Raw genomic sequence first — 18,571 nt, 5'->3', positions numbered from 1 at the left:
TTCAATTATACTTAAAGTGGTAACAAAATAATTTTTTTTTAAATATGAAATAGTATATTAAAAATACACTTAAATTCATCTTCAGTGTGTCTCAAAAAAGCACAATTGAGTACACTAAGATGATTTTAAGTTTATATTAAGCAGTACTAAAGATAAGCTTTTAGTATATTAAGTGCAAAATAAGTGTGTCGGAAATAGAGCACTTTAAGTACATTATGAAAGTGTATTATGGAAGTGTACTAAGTGCACTTAAATAAAATGTATTTTAGTGCACTTTTTTTTCACCTGGGATGGGTTGGAGCTTTTAATTTTGATCCCTCAAACTGCACCAGATTGATGAATTTAACATTAAAATGCACAAAATTTTCTTAGGGGGACCATGCCCCCAAACCCCCCTAGAGGTCCACCCACCACAGTTTTACCAGAATTCCTGTGAGAAACACTGGTATTGCTATGCCAATGCAGCTTATAGCTTGTTTTTTGGATTCACCACTGTGGAGTATAGTTCGACTGTATTAATAAATTACAATTTTGTACTTATTTCATCTGTTAACTCTCACTCGTTTATACTCACTCATTACATGGCATTACTGGTTTTAATGAATAGGAGTTGAACAAAAACATATTCAAAGGCGTGCAAAGATGGGTGGTGTTTATGATCATATGTAGTGGGCCAGTCTGGGCCAAAATGCCAGGGCCGATTTTCTGTCCCAGTCCAGCCCTGACGTCAACCCGACTTTCATTTTCAGCCTCACTCTGACTGACTTTGGATTAGTTTGGATTAGTTGGAGTTCAACGTCTTCAGACATCATTTTTATTTCTTGACTGAGAAGCCGTTTCACTAAGATATGTGGCACAATAGGGAAGACTATTGCAACTTTAATTTCTTGCCAACTTTAAAGATTCCAATAGAAAAAAACAGAATATAGAAAACAATCCACCTAACAACACACAAACACTGCAACAAAATCCCAATGTTAGTTCATATTTACAAATAACATGTTCAATTTGTAGATAAATGCTTTAATTTGGGGGAAAAATGGGGAAACCTGTTAGTTTAACAGTTAGTTCTCTAAATCAAGGTAATGGGTTCAATTTCACCATCTGTAAATCTACAAACATACCTCAGAATATACAACTGTTCCCTGCAATTTAAGTTTTGTTATCTTGGTGAGATCTCCACCCTCACAGTGATCCAGTAAAAGGTACAAGCAGTCACGATCTGAAAGCAGATTCATTCATTATGGTGTGCCTTAAAATAATTAAATAATATTTACACCTAAGTGTGAATACTGTATGTAGATTAATATCAAAGTGTGACGTTAAAGTTTATTTTAACCTGTGATGATTTCCTTGTGATGGACGATGTGTGGATGACTGAGCTTTTGGAGAAATTTTGATACGGCATCCTAAAAACATAAACAGACATATATGTGAATATCAGAATTTCTGTCTTTCAATTTAAATATCATTAGAAACAAAGTATCCATCTTACCTTGTTAGCATTCAGCTTTTTAATGACAAACTGATCACCACCTTCATTTTTCACCAGCATCATCTTGTCTTGTTCACTCACTAGTTCGTAGCCACTAGCTTTTAGAACTGACTGTTTGCTGCCCATCTCTGAAAGTTTCTGCAACTGTTTAAGAAAAGCATTGGTAAGAAGATTCACAGACATTTTTTTTTTTAAACAGTTCATGAAAGTTTAAGCATTTAATTCTGTATTTTTTAAAGTTTTTTTAATGACTAAAACAAACAAATTGTTGATGTTGCCAGACCAGTTTAAAATGGAACACCAGAATAAGTTTTTATGATTTTTATGAAACTGTAAAATCAAATCAAATCAAACTTTATTTCTATAGCACTTTACAGCAGCCACCAGGTGTCCAAAGTGCTTCACATGGTGCAAATATCGCAACATCCAAAACAACACAACATTCAAAGAAAAAAAAGAAAAATGTTAAAAGAAAACATGAAGCATAAATGTTACACAGCTACTGCATATCAAAAGCCTTTTTAAACAAATAAGTTTTAAGTTTTGCTTTAAAAAGGACAACATCTGTTATAGTACGCATGTCAGGTGGGAGCTTGTTCCAAAGTTTAGGGCCAGCTACAGCAAAGGCCCTATCGCCCCACTTTGTATACCTCGACTTAGGAACCTGTAAAATTCGTTGATCCGAAGACCGCAGCCGCCGATTTTGTCCACCCAAAGTTAAAAGCACTCGGGGGCTAACCCATTCAGAGCTTTAAAAACAAACAATAAAATCTTAAAATCAATTCTAAAACGCACTGGAAGCCAGTGCAGAGTAAATAAGACTGGAGTAATATGTGCTCTTCTAGGTGTACTTGTTAAAAAGCGTGCAGTAGCATTTTGTACAAGTTGCAGGCGTGAAAGGGATGTTTGACTCAGACCGACATAAAGAGCATTGCAATAATCAAGCCTCGAACTAATAAAGGCATGCACCGCTTTTTCCAAATCGCAGCTGCTAAGAAAAGGCTTTACTTTACTCAACAGACGGAGTTGGAAAAAACCCATTTTTACCGCATTGCTAATCTGTTTTTCAAATTTCATGCTGCAGTCGAAAGTCACGCCCAGATTTCTCACAGATTGCTTGGCGCATGAAGTCAAAGCTCCCAAACTTAAATTCGAATTTACTGATCCGAATTTTGTATTGAAGACAATACATTCAGTCTTGTCATCATTTAACGTAAGGAAATTTTGAGAAAGCCACTGCTTGATATGGTTAATGCAATTTTGCAAGCGGTTTAATGCGGTACTGTCATTTGATTTCATAGGGAGATAAATCTGCAGATCATCTGCATAACAGTGAAATGAAAAATTATGCTCATTTATTATAGCCCCTAGTGGCAACATATATAAAGAAAACAGTGTGGGGCCCAGAATTGAACCTTGAGGCACGCCACAATAAAGGGGAGCAGATGATGATGAGTAATCTCCTATGCTGACAGAGAAACTCCTATTTGTCAAATAGGAGGTGAACCATTTAAGTGCAGAGCCTTGAATGCCTACACAGTGCTCAAGACGTGCAAGAAGAATTGAATGGTCCACAGTGTCAAAAGCTGCCGTTAAGTCTAGAAGCACTAACACCATAGGGTTTCCTGAATCTACAGACAGTGCTATATCATTTTGAACCCTTAACAGTGCAGACTCAGTGCTATGACGTGATCTAAAACCAGATTGAAATTTCTCAAAAATAAAATTCTGTTGTAAAAAATCTTGTAATTGATTAAAAACAAGTTTTTCTAATACCTTCGACATAAGAGACAGATGTGAGACTGGTCTAAAATTCGACAAAACATTATGATCGAGATTAGGTTTTTTAATCAGGGGTCTGACCACGGCATGTTTGAACGCATCCGGGACAGAACCTGAACTAAGACAAAAATTAAAAAACGCAAGTAAACTCGGCCCAATAGTACTAAAAACCTCCTTGAGCATCCAGGCAGGAACAATATCTAAAATGCAATTTGTAGATTTCATGAGTTGTACTACCTGAGAAAGCAACAACAATGAGATAGGTTTAAATTCTCCTAAAACAGCTGAGTACAAAGGATCAGCAGGTACAACCACACTAAGATCGATACTGGCATTTTGCCTAACTGAAGCTACTTTATCAATAAAGTAAGATAAAAACTTCTCACACATACTGGTTGAAGCCTCTGTCAAAGCTAAATTACATGGATTTAAAACAGAGCTAATAGTGTTAAATAAGACCTTAGGTTTATGGCAGCTATTTTCTATGACAGATGAGAGATAGTCCATCTTTGCCACCTTTACTGCCCTTTGATACTCAACAAGACTATCCCTTAACATTCCCAAAGAAACCTGCAATTTATCCTTCTTCCATCTCCTTTCAGCTTGTCTACAATGTTGCCTTTTGGCTCTTGTGTTGTCGTTTAACCAAGGGTCCGGTTTAGCTTTAAAAGACTTAAACCGGTAAGGGGCAACAGAATCAAGGATTCTGGTAGTTGTAGAATAAAACGCAGAAAGCATGTCATCTGAGGAAGATGGAAGAACCATATCATTATTAGCATAAAACTGAGAGCCCAAATACATTGAAACAAACTCTCCAGCTGAGGAAGATGTGAAATAGCGACGCTTAGAAACTATAGGTACAAATTTAGGAGGTTGTGGGACAGTGATCCCAAATTTGATGGGGAAATGATCCGAAAAGCCTGATTCAGATATTTCAGTGACTGAAACTGAAAGACCAACAGAAATAATAAGATCCAAAGTATGGCCAAGATAATGTGTTTGCCCATCTACACACTGATTGAGGCCAAAAGAGTTTAACAGATTTTTTAAATCATTAGCAAAAGAATTTAAAGGGCAGCAAACATGAATGTTGAAGTCCCCACAGATCAGAAGTTTATCAAATTTTGGAACAACATCAGCTAAAAACTCAGAAAACTCACAAATAAAATCTTTGTTAGGTTTTGGTGGACGATAAATAACAGCAAATAAAACAGGTGAATTTAGGTCAACCACTAGTGATTGTACCTCAAAACTGGCGTAACAGTAAGCAGGTAATAATCTACATCTATACACATCTTTAAAAAGAGAAACCAAACCACCACCTCGACCTGAAACTCGCGGGGTATTAAAAAAAGAGCAACCGGGTGGGAGGAGCTCCGTGAAAGTACTACTCTCCCCTGGTTTCAGCCAAGTTTCGGTCAGCATAAAAAAGTCAAGATCATTTGTTGTGAAGTAGTCATGAAGGATAAAAGTCTTATTCGTGACTGATCTGGTGTTGACCAGAGCCATACGAATCAGACACGGTTCAGTATTTTGTGTTGCCCGGCTAAGCGGGCGGAGATTCCCGAGCACACAACCACGTTCAAAAAGTCTCACCGACCGGCAGCGAGGGAGCAGGCATCCAGAGTCAGACAGATCCATAGTAGGCTGAAGCCACCAATAACAATATGCCAGCGATCGCCGTCCCTTGTAGCCGGCAAACTCCGCTGGAAGCCATCCCCAGGAATGATCCTGATCGCAAGCAGAGATTGAATCCAGGTAGGCTCGAAACCTGACACGAACTCCGCCTCTCTTTCCTCGTCCCCTACGGCGATTTTTATTTTTACTGTTTCGAGGTAGAAAGCCGGGTTGACGCTGTAGAAAAGCTGGTATAGATTCAAGAAAGGGCGGTAAGGTCTTTGAATGTTCGTCAGAACCGTAAACAGAAGAAATATAATCCGAATTTCCAATAGTTAGGAGAGTCAGGCGATCATACACCAGCAGCGGTGACACATTTTGCGTAATTAATAATATGAGAAAAATAATCAACACAAGTCTCAGCAGAGGCAAGCGGCAAGCCACACACGGCGCCATCTTGATCACCAATAGCTGAAATCAATTCAGCTATTAGTACTCATATGCAGTAATGAATACTTCAATAATGTTGGTACACAAAAAAATAATCCTTTAAATTTTTTTTAAATTTAATTAATAGTAACATTCCATCAAATTGAATTGAATAATCCATACATACAGTGCCAAGAATAAGTGAACACACCCATGCTAAAGTTGACTAAAAAGAGGAATAAAAAAATCTTCTTTTGGAAATTGTAATGCCTTAATTAAAAAAGATGAGGAAAACTCCAACCTTTAAGGACACCAATTTTCTTTGTGAATGAATAATGTATCGTAAATAAATAAATGTTCTTCCTTAAAATACAGGGTGCATAAGTCTGGACACCCCTATGTTAAATTCCCATAGAGGCAGGCAGATTTTTATTTTTAAAGGCCAGTTACTTCATGGATCCAGGATACTATGCATCCTGATAAAGTTCCCTTAGCCTTTGTAAGTAAAATAGCCCCACATCATCACATAGCCTTCACCATACCTAGAGATTGACAAGGGGTACTTTCCATAAGATCATCTCTCAATGCAAATCAAACCAGCTATTAGGCTAACTGAAATAAAACCATGCTCAGCCTTAGTAGATTATGTTGTATCCATTGTTACCGTACATCTACGTCAGGTTATTGAGTGGAGCATAGGGCACACGACTTGCATTTGGCACTAATTCAAGTGTACTTGGTATTGTAAAGACTAAAAAGGGATGTTCCGTTTAAGACGGCAAAATGTTGCTCGACCAACCTAAATAGGGTGAGCAACACGCAGTAAACCTTCACCCGCTTATCAGAAACTGTCGTTGGACCGATTAGGCAGGCCTTACAACGTCATGACGCAACACCAATCATGATTGGCTTAGTTTCATTCCCTCTTCAGAGGCACTACGCTGAGGGACGTTCCCCAAAGTGTCGTTCCGATGCAGTCAAGTTATGACACTAAACATTTGAAGTTATTCCTGATGTACTTTAAGAACAGCTGTGGTCTGTGTGTAATGTAAACCAGGCTGCCCAATTATTTCTGTTGTCGATCACCCAACCCTGAGCATATTTGTGCCAGTGATGTGTGTGCTTTAGTCCTGTTTGAACCAAAATGGTACAATAAAGATTATGTAAAGAAAGAAAGAAAGAAAGAAAGAAAGAAAGAAAGAAAGAAAGAAAGCAAGCACAAAGAAAGAAAGCAAAAACTGATTTTTTTTTTCAATAATTAAATATATTATGGACATTCTTTGCTAGATTAATTTATGATTTATTGTGTTCTCTATCCAACCTATTGGGTTTGTAATCAGCCTCATCTTTCCAATCCATCAGACTTTAATGCTTTCCTTCACAATGGATGTACAGCATCTATGTATTATTGTCTTTAATAAACTACAGTGTTATTTATGTAAAGTCCCATGCCATTGCAAACACATTGTAATGTGTTGTATTCTATGCTAAATGAAATGACTTTCATTAGTCCACTCATATGATTGGATCCTTCATGAAATGTGAGTGTTAGTTTTCTTATCTGCACACAAAGTGTTGTAACTCAAAAGTAACTCACCACATCCACCTATGATCTGATTCTTATAAATCATGTGACATATTAAAAAAGACACTAAAATGCAGCAGAACATTTACCAAACCAATATATGAAATCCTGTTTACACTAAACACATCCTGCATCATGATTACTGATAACTATTTGATTATACTGTTAGTGTACTATGTAAAGCTGATCAGCAAAACCTGTTTACTTCACTTCAAAAATTAAACTTTATTCTCATTCTGGAGCTGGAATAGCCAAAATGCTGACACTCCTTATAACCTGCCCTTAAATCTGATCCAATCTGACTTCTGACCTGTAATGCTGCCTGGATCATAATCATACACTGTTGGCTCGTTGTTCAGAGGAGAACTGAGCGACTGAGCCTGGTTTCTCCCAAAGTTTTTTTCTCCATTCTGTCACTGATGGAGTTTTGGTTCCTTGCCGCTGTCGCCTTTGTCGCCTTGGCTTTTGGCTTGCTTAGTTGATTCAACAATATTATTGATCTGTCTGCATTTACAGCATTATAAGAACTGAACTGAGCTGAACGATGACATCATTGTTTTCGCAAGAGCTGCTATATATTTAAATTAACTAAATTAATAACTTTTTTACAACAAAATTGAACCATCACTGAACTTACTTAATCTGAGTATGATGCTATTTTCTTCTAGATTTGCTGTGCAGCAAAAACAAACTTTATTGCATTATTTTACTTTCTACTTAGAGTGTAAATAACGCCTCTTCAAAGCTGGTGTTGGTGTTACTGTACAGCAAAGACATCGCTGGCCGCGATCTCACAGAGAGCAAAACAGCTGTTTTCACAGCTCTCCAGAGCGTTGCGTCTTCAAAGAGTGTGCTGATTAAATCAGCTGATAGAGGTTGCGTTTTCAATGAGAATGTGAGTGCTCACATCAGGATTGCGCTATCGTACTGTTTGTGTAATCATATTCCTGTGCGCTTCGGCACCAAAGAGATCAGTTTCCTGAAAGAGCATACATGGTTTCACACTGCATCTTTTTCAAGATTCAAAGCGTGTGTTTCTGGATGCGGTCGTTTCCTATTCTCATCTGACGGCCACGATCACTGTATCACATGCCTGGGCTTAAGCGTGCTGAAACTGTGTTCGTGGGTGGTTCATGTTTTCTCAGGAGAGCATGACCTGTCTGCACCGGCTGACAGCGTGGGTTGTCATCATGGCAACCCAGTGAGCGACGTTCGGTCGCCTTAGATGTGCAGTCGAGGCTCAAGTGCCTCAAATGAGGTGGAGTCCCCTCACCTATACTCCGATCCAGTTCCTCTTCTGGTGCACCAGGGAATAGCCAGGGTGACCTGAGGATTACCTTGAGTGCTTCCCCGCCCAGTAACCAATCCCTGTGGGCCCCTCACTCCTCTATTGAATGCTGAGACTGCATTTGTCGGTGGTTTATGTTCTCTCATGAGAGCATAACTGCAACAAATATATTTTAATTCAGCCAAGAGGCAACGCCATGATGTATCAATCTTCTACTGGTCCAGATCGTCAAGTGTCGCAAATTCGCAGGCCAGAGTTCACCAAACTTTTTGTCTATTGACATTTTTTGCTTGCGTTTCCAATCTGATGCATTAGCATTGTTGTATTTTTATACTGCTGAAACCTCTTAATGCCTCTAAAACATTCCCATAACCTGTTATAATCATAAATTGTCCTTACCTGCAGGTTAAAGATGCTAGACGTTGTTTCAGGGTCCTCGGCGGTGTCCCGGCTCAGTCCTGGATTCGGTTGCACTGGGATTTTGCTAGTATCAATATCTACTAAAAAAATAAAGATATTTCTAGGAAAAATCACTCCGAGACAAAAGTTTTCTGAATCACCAAAAAAAAAAAAAGTTTCAGAATAATACAAAGACAACAATTCATAGATTCAAAGATAAAGATATCAGAAATGTGTGTAGGTCTTCACCCGAATTGTGGCCCAAAGAAACAGGAAACAAAGCTTTTTATATGTTTTTTGTTATTGGGGCTGTCTTAAGACTTTGGGGCTGTCATCATAATGCAGCAATTCCTTATATGGTAAACAACTAGCCTTGAAATTGTCCAAGGTTATAACAAGTTTGCAAGAAGCACCCATACATCTTATTTTTTTGTAGCTTGCGCTAGAAAGCTTAATATACATCTGACCGTTCCTTCACCTGCACCTGTCAAAACCACATCCTACAACTAATAGATTTTGCCTATGTCACAATATGAGGTCGATCTGGCCTTGGACATGGTGATAAAAAAAAAAAAAAGTTTTTGCATTGGCTTGCATGACTTCTGCGTTCTTTGTGAGCGAATGCAAAGTTTCTCGGGGGAACGCACAAGTTTTGCAAGCAAACCCACCAATCAAGAAATCTCCTTTAAATCACTCTGAGCCCCATTAACAGCATGCTGATTTTGTGTTTGCAACCTCTATGAAACAGAAATAGTGTTTATAGTTTTGAGATTATTTTTTTCTTTAACAAATTGCATTATGCTTTCTAGGATTTTTTATTTGATTTTTAGTGTCTACGCAATTTAGTAAAACAATAATGTAACAATAATCTTAATAATGTCCTAAATATTTTTTCCAACGTTTGCAGATATTCAGCACAGAAACATACACTCATAATGAATGGTAAAAAAAAAAAAAAAAAAAAAAGATCAGCACTTAAAACAATCTTTACTTACCAGAATGTCTTTTTTCAAATAGAGTCTAAACCTGCAAGAAAAATGGTTCTTCTTGGAAAAACAGGAGATTGCAAAAGCAGCAGTGGAAATATAATTCTCAGTGAACAAAGATTCACAACTGAATGTTCACCTGAATCTTTAACAGCTGAATGCAAATCAGGAGATGCGACGGTTGGTGGAAGAACAGTCACAGATATTGACACACCTGGAATCTTTGACACACGTCTTGATGAGGAAGTCGTAAAATCTGAGATCATTAGATCCATTATTGTCACGGTTCATGAATTCATTGCTTTTTCCTTGTCTCGTGTGACTGTTGTATTGTGTGTTAATTAGTGTGGGTGTGTCCTCTGATCATTGCTCATCAGCAGCGCTAGCTGATTCACATCTAATTCACCTTTATATTCTCTGTGACTGGTGTCCTCTGTTGTCAGAACTTTGTGGTGTATGCAGTGTTTGTTCCTGTCCTGTTTTGGCTGTGACCTGTGTTCCTGTGGAGTTTTCGTCGTGTCTTCGTCTCAACTCACATTCGTCATCTTCCTGGATTTGGATCGTCACTTCTGCCATCACCCTTCACCAGCTGGTTGGCTATTGAAGTCCCTGTGTCACTCTCCCACCCCAGTGTGTCGTGTTGTGACTGACCACTCTGTTTATTTCTCAATAAACATACTTTTTACCTGCTATTGTCTCCTCTCTTGCGATCATGACAGAAGGTTCTGACCGGACCATGGAGGCAGCAGGTGGACCCACACTCAAAGTGGATGATTTCATCGCGCATAGTATCAACCGGATGGATTCTCAAGGAGAGAGTATCGCGAACATGGGGTGGCGGTACAAGCTTTAGTGACACAGGTGTCCAAGCTCACCCAGAAATTCCAAAAGCTTAGGAGTCCCGCTGCGCCACCCACACCGCCAGTTCAACCCGCACCATTGGAGTCGCCCTTCCAGTCAGAACCTCGTCTGCCGGTTCCGGAGGCATACTCAGGTGAACCCAATTATTGCAGAGCGTTTCTGACTAGGTGCTCCATGCACTTCTCCTAACAGCCCCGTACTTTTCACAACGAGAGAACGAAGGTGGCCTTCGTATTGACTCTGCTGACTGGGAGGGCGGCGTTATGGGGAATGGCAGTGTGGGAGAACCAAGACCCATGCTGCGCCTCGTTCCAGGCACTCACGGAAGAGATGAAAAGAGTTTTTGATCGGTCCATGGCAGGAAGAGAGGCAGCCAGAGTTCTCGACGACTTACAACAAGGTGACCGATCTGTTTCCGACTACTCTATAGAATTCCGTACTCTGGCGACCGAGTGCCGATGGAACGAGGAGGCGCAGTGGGACATGTTCCTGCGTGGGTTGGCTGACTGTGTCCAACGCGAAATCTACATGCTGGACCTACCCACAAGCTTGAATGGACTCATCGATCTGGCCCTCAGAGTGGATGCACGTCTTTCCAGAATGGAACGTCGCGTTCTTCCTGTTCGTTTTCCTGGAGTGATGGAGCAACCACGGTCCAGCGGCAGTGACACGGTCAGTCCAGTCGTCGATCACAAGCCCATGCAGGTGGGTAGAGCTCGGCTTTCCCGGGAGGAGAGGGAGAGGCGGAGATCCCAGAGACTCTGTTTGTACTGTGGAGGAGCGGGCAACTTTCTTAACACCTGCCCAGTAAAAGGCCAAGCCCGGTAGTAACATTGAGGCTACTCACTCATTGAGCCGGCACTCACAACTGTCATGCTCTTTTGGACTCGAGAGCTGAGGGAAACTTTATGGACCGTAAGCTTGCACATAAGCTTCACATCCCCGTCACCACACTGACTCACAGCATATCTGTCAACGCACTTAACGGTCAAAGTCTCCCCAGCATCGCACTCACCACCGAACCCATAACTCTCACCACATCTGCCAACCACACTGAGAATTTATCATTCCTCCTCATGAACCCCTGGCACCCGTAGTCCTTGGTCACCCCTGGCTCACATTACACAACCCCAGAGTGGACTGGCGCCTGAGCTCCATCCCCGCATGGAGCACTCAATGTTGTCTTGTCAAAGTCTTGTCTTGCGTCTGCCTGTCAGTCTGTACCTGTGTCTGTGTTTCAGGAGGAGGCCGTGGATTTATCTAACGTGCCCGTTGAGTACCTAGACCTGAAGGAGGTGTTCAGTAAGTCTCGTGCTGCTTCTCTCCCTCTGCACCGTCCCTACGACTATAGATTCTAGATTATGCTATAGATTTACTGCCAGGTAAGACTCTGCCTAAAGGCAAGTTATACTCACTTTCTGTTCCTGAGAGGGAGGCCATGGAGAAATATATTTCTGATTTTCTAGTGTTGTAGGAAAAAATTAATCTTTTCTTTTGTTTTTATTTTATGATTTAACAAATGAATGCCATACATTCATTTGTCTGTATTTTGAGTTTATTTTATGATGTTAATACAGCTGCAGGGTGTGTGTGTGTGACTCAGAGGTGAGAAGATTAGGGGGTTAGGGGAGCCACAGGGGTTCCTCTGTGTCTTTTGTTTAGTGGGGGCTGTAAGAGATAGCTTTTGAAAGAGATAACACTATAAAAATGCGGGCCCATCTCTGCTCTGGGTCTCACTCTGTCTGCAGCTGGTCTGTGGGCAGACTGGGAACGTTTCTTGCAAGAAATAAATATCTTTTAAGAACAATTTGATCCTGATGTCTCTTATGCCTGATGCTGTTTTGTTAGTTACTTGTTTTTGCCTCAACAAGTTGGTGTCAGAAGTGGGATCCATGAGGTTTCTTCTGGCCCTGAGAAAGCGGATTGACGGACTGATCACCCTAAAGCACAAAAGGCTTTAGTCTTACCTCGCCGAATTGAGAGAGAAGAGCCAAAACTGCTATCAGGGCCAGGAGGAACCCACTGGATTCAGAAAGAACTCGGAGGCAGTAAAAGCATCTCGGGTAAGAGACAGTTAAAATTATTTTATTTTGTGTGGTGTAATCTGTGAGTGAACGTGAACCATTTTGGCTGAGTTTTGCTTTGGTACGAGCGAGAGGTGATTCAGATAATCACAATTGTTTGGGGAAGAAATTGAAGTAGCTTCGGATCGGTTTTTTCCACACTTAGCTCGTTGGTGGACGGGAGTGCCACAGGTGGACGGGAGTGCCACAGGTGATTCAGATAATCACAGGTGATTCAGATAATCACAATTGCTGATTAGTTAGTTTTACTCAAAATCTCTGTAACCTGAGAACATTTTTTTTTACAAGTGGACGGAAGAGCCACATCAAATCAGAATTAATAGAGCGCTAGAAAGTGCTTAGGCCTATGGGAAGATTTTGAGTGGAACGTAATTACAGAAACCCGACCGATTTTGGGTGACGAAAAAAGATCGGATCTGTCGAAGACGTTTGACAGATATTGTAAGACACGTGTCGAAGTTGTGAAATCCAGAAGGGAGATTCAGCCAATATGGGGTCATCTCAAAGCAAGCTTGAACAAAATTTTATAGGCTACACCAGGTTTTCTGTAAAATGGAAAAATTACAGCCAGAAATGCATGCAAGAAATTGGGAAACGGATGATTGTTAAGCAAAGGGGAAGTGAAAATATTTGTACTAACAAACGCACACACGACGCACACACAAACACATACACTGATTTTCTTTCTGCTATCTGCAATGAAGAAACTGCTTGCAAATCTTTTTGTGTGTCTGATGAAACTTTGAGCAAAGCTATGACCGATGATTTGAGCAGTGTTGTAAATGATGAGCGTATGAGATTGGGCAAAAGTACAGGGTTTTTCTGAAGTGCCAATTTATCCGTTACTAGTCAAAGAGTTGTTGTAACGTTAGTTTGTTCATGAGTGTAAAAATGTGAACAAACAGTGAATTGTTGGATGGAAAAGAAGCAGATAAAAGAGAACAGAGTCGATAGGAGAAGGAACTGACATGTAGGGAAGAGAGAATGTTTTTTCTGATGGAAAATACAAACAGTGAATTGTTGGATTGAACAGATACAGAGGAAACTGGCATGTAGGGGAAGATAAAATTCATATTTATGAACGCCTGATTAAGTCAAATTAAGTTGAAATGATATGAAAAGTGAGTTTTAGATAAAAATAAGGCATTGAGTATGATTAACAGGGATTAACATGATATAAAGATAAGGAATGTTTCATTAAGCAGAACGGGAAAAATTCTATATTTTAGAGATAAAATAATTATTGAAATGATGTTTATTTTGACAACCATTGTCTTTTGAATCTAAAGGGTCCAGCTATGCTGGGAATACAGCAACAGCGCTTGCTTGTTCAACCCAGCTTCCGGATGTTAATATGTACGTGATTTGTAATCAGTGTTGTTGATGATAACACAATTAGATAGATGTAAAGACAGCTATGTCCGAAGATTTGGGAAATCAATAATGTACAAAGTCAGATATTTTGTTGAAATTAAGTCATTGAAAGACAAGGACATTGTCTGTTTTATAAAGGAAATTATGGGTTGGAGATAATTTCCCTAGACACGTATGACTAAAAGTTAATCAGAAACTTTGTGAAACCCGCTTAGAATATTTTGATTTTCCATGTCGCTTATGAAAATTAATGTTCTGCCAATAATAATGATGTGGATGTGCTTTATTGTATTAATGTTATGAAAACAAGGTTATTTAAGAGTAGATTGCCATATTTTTATAACAAGAGTTGAAGGTGCAAACGGCTAGGATAGCTGTCTGTGTAATTTAGAGACTGAGAACAAGATTTGAGGAATCTTGTGATTTCTGTGGAACAGTAGAGATAAGTGGGACTGAATAATGATAATATTAAGTTGAATCTGCATACTAACCATTTGAATAAGCTATCAAACCAGTGTTAATGAAATTAATGACATGCTGAATTTCTTTATACTGTATGAAGAGTAACTGAATAGTCCTGATACAAAAGAGAGCAAATGCTGTAAGCAGCTCTGCTCTGAAGCTCTCAGTTCAAAGAGATTTGCAGATTATGTTTTTGTAAAAGTTTGATTCGGATTGGAAAGATCAACTTTGACTGGCTCCAAACAAAGAAAGTGCCAAACTAACACAAATTTAAAGAAAAGTCTGTGTTAATATGGGTTAGAAAGTAGATCAGTGTTAATATGATGAAGATTGTGATTCGGCTATTGTAATTGAATTTGCAGCGGACAGTGGGGGAAAATGCAGAGAACTTATCAGGGGCTCTGTTTGCATTTCCTGAATAAGAACACTCTGCTTCAGGGGTGTAAAGTAGGGTGGAGATGTTAGAAAGACCACAGGGATAAGACTGTAGGTAGAATAACAAAGAGTGTTTTATTGCGGTCAGCGGAGTCATTCAGTGACTGTAAAATGCGATGATATAGAGAGACAAATCTAACGAATGATTTATAGTGATAATCATAAAATGTATGACAAAGCAGAGAGCGCAGCCTCAAAAGCTAGTGGGAACCATAGAAGCAGATTGATAAACTCCTAGAGAAAACATTGAAGTCGGGTATTAAATTATGGTAATTGAAAACCTGACATCTAAAATTGAAATGAAATTTGAAACGTTATTAAGAACTAGAATAATTATTATTTCTTTAAGAAAAAATAAGCAGAAGCAGTGTTACAGGATTAACAGTTGCAAAATGTAAAATGTATAAAAAAGGCATTTGATTAAACAAAAGCTTGTTGTTGACTATGAAAAGAGCCAACAGCCGATGTTTTGGGTTCAAAAGATAAGATTGTGAATTGGCCAAAACAGGTTTGCTTATCTGGATTTGGTATGTGCTGTGACTGAAACTGCCACAGTTTCAGTGCAACAGAGACTCATTCTGAGTGGAAATTTGTAATGTCTAAATTACAATACATGTAATTTATGGAAAAGATGCCTTAAGATGATAGATAAAGTCTGAAGTTAAAAGTTTATGAAAATGCAGTGTATCAGTCCTGAGTGCCTCAAGAGTTTCTCTCTCATTCAATGTCAGCTGACAGTTGTTGTCTGAGCCTGTGTAAAGCACAGTGTTTCAGTTGAAAATCATAGACACAGAGATGTTAAAGGAAATCATTGCCAATCAAAAGGGCAATTTGTACTTAAAACGTTTTAAAAGTAAAACTGAAAGACTTTAAAGAAGTCTTTAAAATAATACTGTTTTGAACTTGTTTATTTTAGGACCAGTGACTGTCTCATTTTAGCCCCCACCATAAAACAGGGCCGATGGCTCCGGCTACAGAAGTAACAGTACACTGAATGTACGATTGTGATCTAAATTCACTGAGGATAATCTAAGCAGCTAGGTTGCTGCCTTTAAAATGATTAATGAATTTAAGTGATTAAATACTGCTGTTATTAATCCGTCTCCCTATGTTTAACACTAGTAGGCAGTCCGAATGGCTCTGATGACTCTTGAATGCGCCTTTTCCTAAGCTCCAGAAACCAACAGATTATGTTGAAGAAAACGGTCACAGATTCTGTAATGGGGAAAAGCGGTTACCAGTGTGTACGAGTGATTACTTCAAAGACGGGTAAGATCTTAAGGCCAAAAGGACAACCTAAGACAGAAGGATCACGCAAAAACACTGGGCATTTCCTGATGGAGGTGTTTTTATGTGAGATGGATATGAGAGTGGCGCTGATTGACTGAGTGGCGATCAGCTTCAGCAGATCATTGAGAGGCGAGATGAGCTGTAAGAAGTTCAGTCTGCCCCAGAAAATGTGAGCCCCTATACCACTCACAAGAAACCGCGTTGATTGTATGGCTTGTCCTCCATTGTGACGTGTCTGCATCTATGCCAGGGAGACAACACCCTGAAGAAAAGAAAATTATTGCTTAAGAGCTAATGGAAATAGGCTTTCAAGAGCCAACTGAGACTGTGAGGTGATTGTCATTATTTGTTGTGGAGACCGTAACAAGACGTATTAATTTATATAAGGAACATGATGTTGGTTGCCTTATGGGCAAGGAAAAATGTTTGATATTGAACTAGTTTTAACTTCTGAAGGTCGTTAGACATGGTGGTGGCTAAAGATGAGGACAGCTTGTGATGAGTCAAGAGAAATTTCTGAAAAACGAAGGTTAGGTGAATTGAGTATTTAAACTAAAAATAACCTTAGAGAAAAAAAAAAAAAAGATCATAGCATAATGTGTTTTAGATTATTGTAATGGTTCTAATTTGAGTCAAACATTTGTATTTTGACATTTGTGAACTATTAAGGATTGACTATGACTATGACTATTTTAGTTACAGTCCTAGGAGGCTGTTGAAAAGATGATTTGCTTATAATGGGAGAGAAAGAGACTGCTTGAGTGGACTGCTGGGAGACTGCTTGATACTCTGTCTGTCTTTCTGTTATCAGTCAGATAATGAACCAAAAACAATCCAGCTGACTTTTCTAAAATCAAATGAATAATGAACAGACATGCCTTGAAACTGGTAAAGAGGCCATAAATAAAAACATTAGATAAAAGATACAGGAAAATGTAAGGTTAAACTGTCATTTAAAATTTAAATATTTTTAGAGAAAATATATAAATAAGAAATATGAGCGGTTCATAGTCAGGATGAGTGTGAGTGTTAATGTTTTGAACAGTATGCGTTAGTTAAGGACAAACATTAGAGTGTGACACCTGTAACGCCAAGGTCATGGGTTCAATTTCCGAGGGAAAGCAAGAACTGATAAGAATGTAAATGTGTACCTTGAAATGGAAGTCACTATGGACGTCTGATAAAAGTAAGAGAATTTTATTACGTTAAATTTATGCACGAGATGAGTGTCGTGCATAAAGAGGAGGATGAATATGCTCGTGGCGGGAACAAGAGAACGCACAGTAAAACAAGTGGTCAGATGAGCCTTTGAACTTTTTAGTATGGATAATTTGTATTCAGGCCACAAACAAAGACATTTCGGCCTCACAGGGGGGGCTAAACCCACTGTCTTCACAGCAGGCTGAGAGGTTATCTAGCTTTGACCTCATCGGTATGTGAGGACAGTAAAAGTCCAGGAGGAACCCACTGGTGGTCAGATAAGAGCCTTTCAACTCTTCAGGGGGTCAGAAGGACAATTTGGGGTTCACATTTGCTGAAAGCCATCGCACAGGTGGGAAGATAAATGTTGGGAGGACATTGGGTTTAATTGTGTGCATTGTTTGTATTTTAAGTGTGCTAATAACAAGAATTGTTTCGACAGGAAACGCCAGGGCAGATGTGGCAGCACAGCAGACAAAAGAAAACTATGTGACAATAACCTCAACATTTGTTTTTCTTTACAGAAGATTCAGACTTTTACACACACACACACACACACACACACACACACACACACACACACACACACACACACACACACATACACACACACACACACACACACATGGTCAGATAAGAGCCTTTGAACTCTTCAGGGGGGCACCTTGCGCATAACTTAACATTTTTCATTTTGCAGGATGTCAGAACGGATTGAACCAAACAGAACTGATTCTGTATTGTTTTGTTAACATGAGCAACATGGGTTGAATGTTTTTTAGGGGAACAAGGACCCCGAGTGCTATTCAATGAGCAAGAAATTATCCGGTGATATGTTTCAGGTTGAAAATTTCACAGGTCACACCAAAGGGACGGCAAGACAAGCGGTCACTAACAAAATCACTTAAGGTCTGCTTTCGCAGGTGACAGCAGACAGTAAATGACTCATTCCAGTGGGGGTGCGATCGTGATCTAAGGGAAATTCTTGTAAGGATTTGAAAATGATTGAAGAGTGTTAGACCTGGGTCGAAGCATCTGACCTTAACCACACCAACCAACGTCAGCAACCTAAAAACGCTAACGCAAAGAATAAAGTGGGGGATCAATGATATGTGCTAGAAACTATCTACCCCGCCAACGTTGGAAAAAAAATCCTCTCTACGGCATGCAAAGTGTCATATTGGTGAAGATGGAACGTCCATGAGGCAACGAGATGATCAACATATCTGGAGAAAATGTTGACCAATTAATGGTTGAAGAAAAGTTTTGTGATTTTTATTTTGATTG

The 18,571-nt window shown here is 39.4% G+C and overlaps 1 protein-coding gene and 1 long non-coding RNA gene across 2 annotated transcripts in view; one reads left to right on the top strand and one right to left on the bottom strand.

Annotated features, from left to right (window-relative positions):
- The window catches only part of LOC309492560, a 292,953-nt gene that overhangs the window by 264,002 nt on the left and 10,380 nt on the right, over positions 1–18,571 (top strand). The window lies entirely within an intron of this gene.
- Positions 1,072–8,716, bottom strand: LOC309491231 (serine/threonine-protein kinase Nek1-like). Its single transcript, XM_082160702.1, has 4 exons — positions 8,596–8,716; positions 1,496–1,639; positions 1,340–1,409; positions 1,072–1,222 (listed from the first exon to the last, which is right to left on the bottom strand). Exons 2-4 carry the CDS (start codon positions 1,619–1,621, stop codon positions 1,113–1,115), a joined length of 306 nt encoding a protein of 101 aa, XP_082016828.1. The 5' UTR covers positions 1,622–1,639; positions 8,596–8,716; the 3' UTR covers positions 1,072–1,112.

The sequence above is a fragment of the Leuciscus leuciscus genome, assembly GCF_965113295.1.
Source record: "Leuciscus leuciscus genome assembly, chromosome: 2".
NCBI classification, from domain to species: Eukaryota; Metazoa; Chordata; class Actinopteri; order Cypriniformes; family Leuciscidae; genus Leuciscus; species Leuciscus leuciscus.
This window is presented reverse-complemented; position numbering and strand designations above follow the sequence as displayed.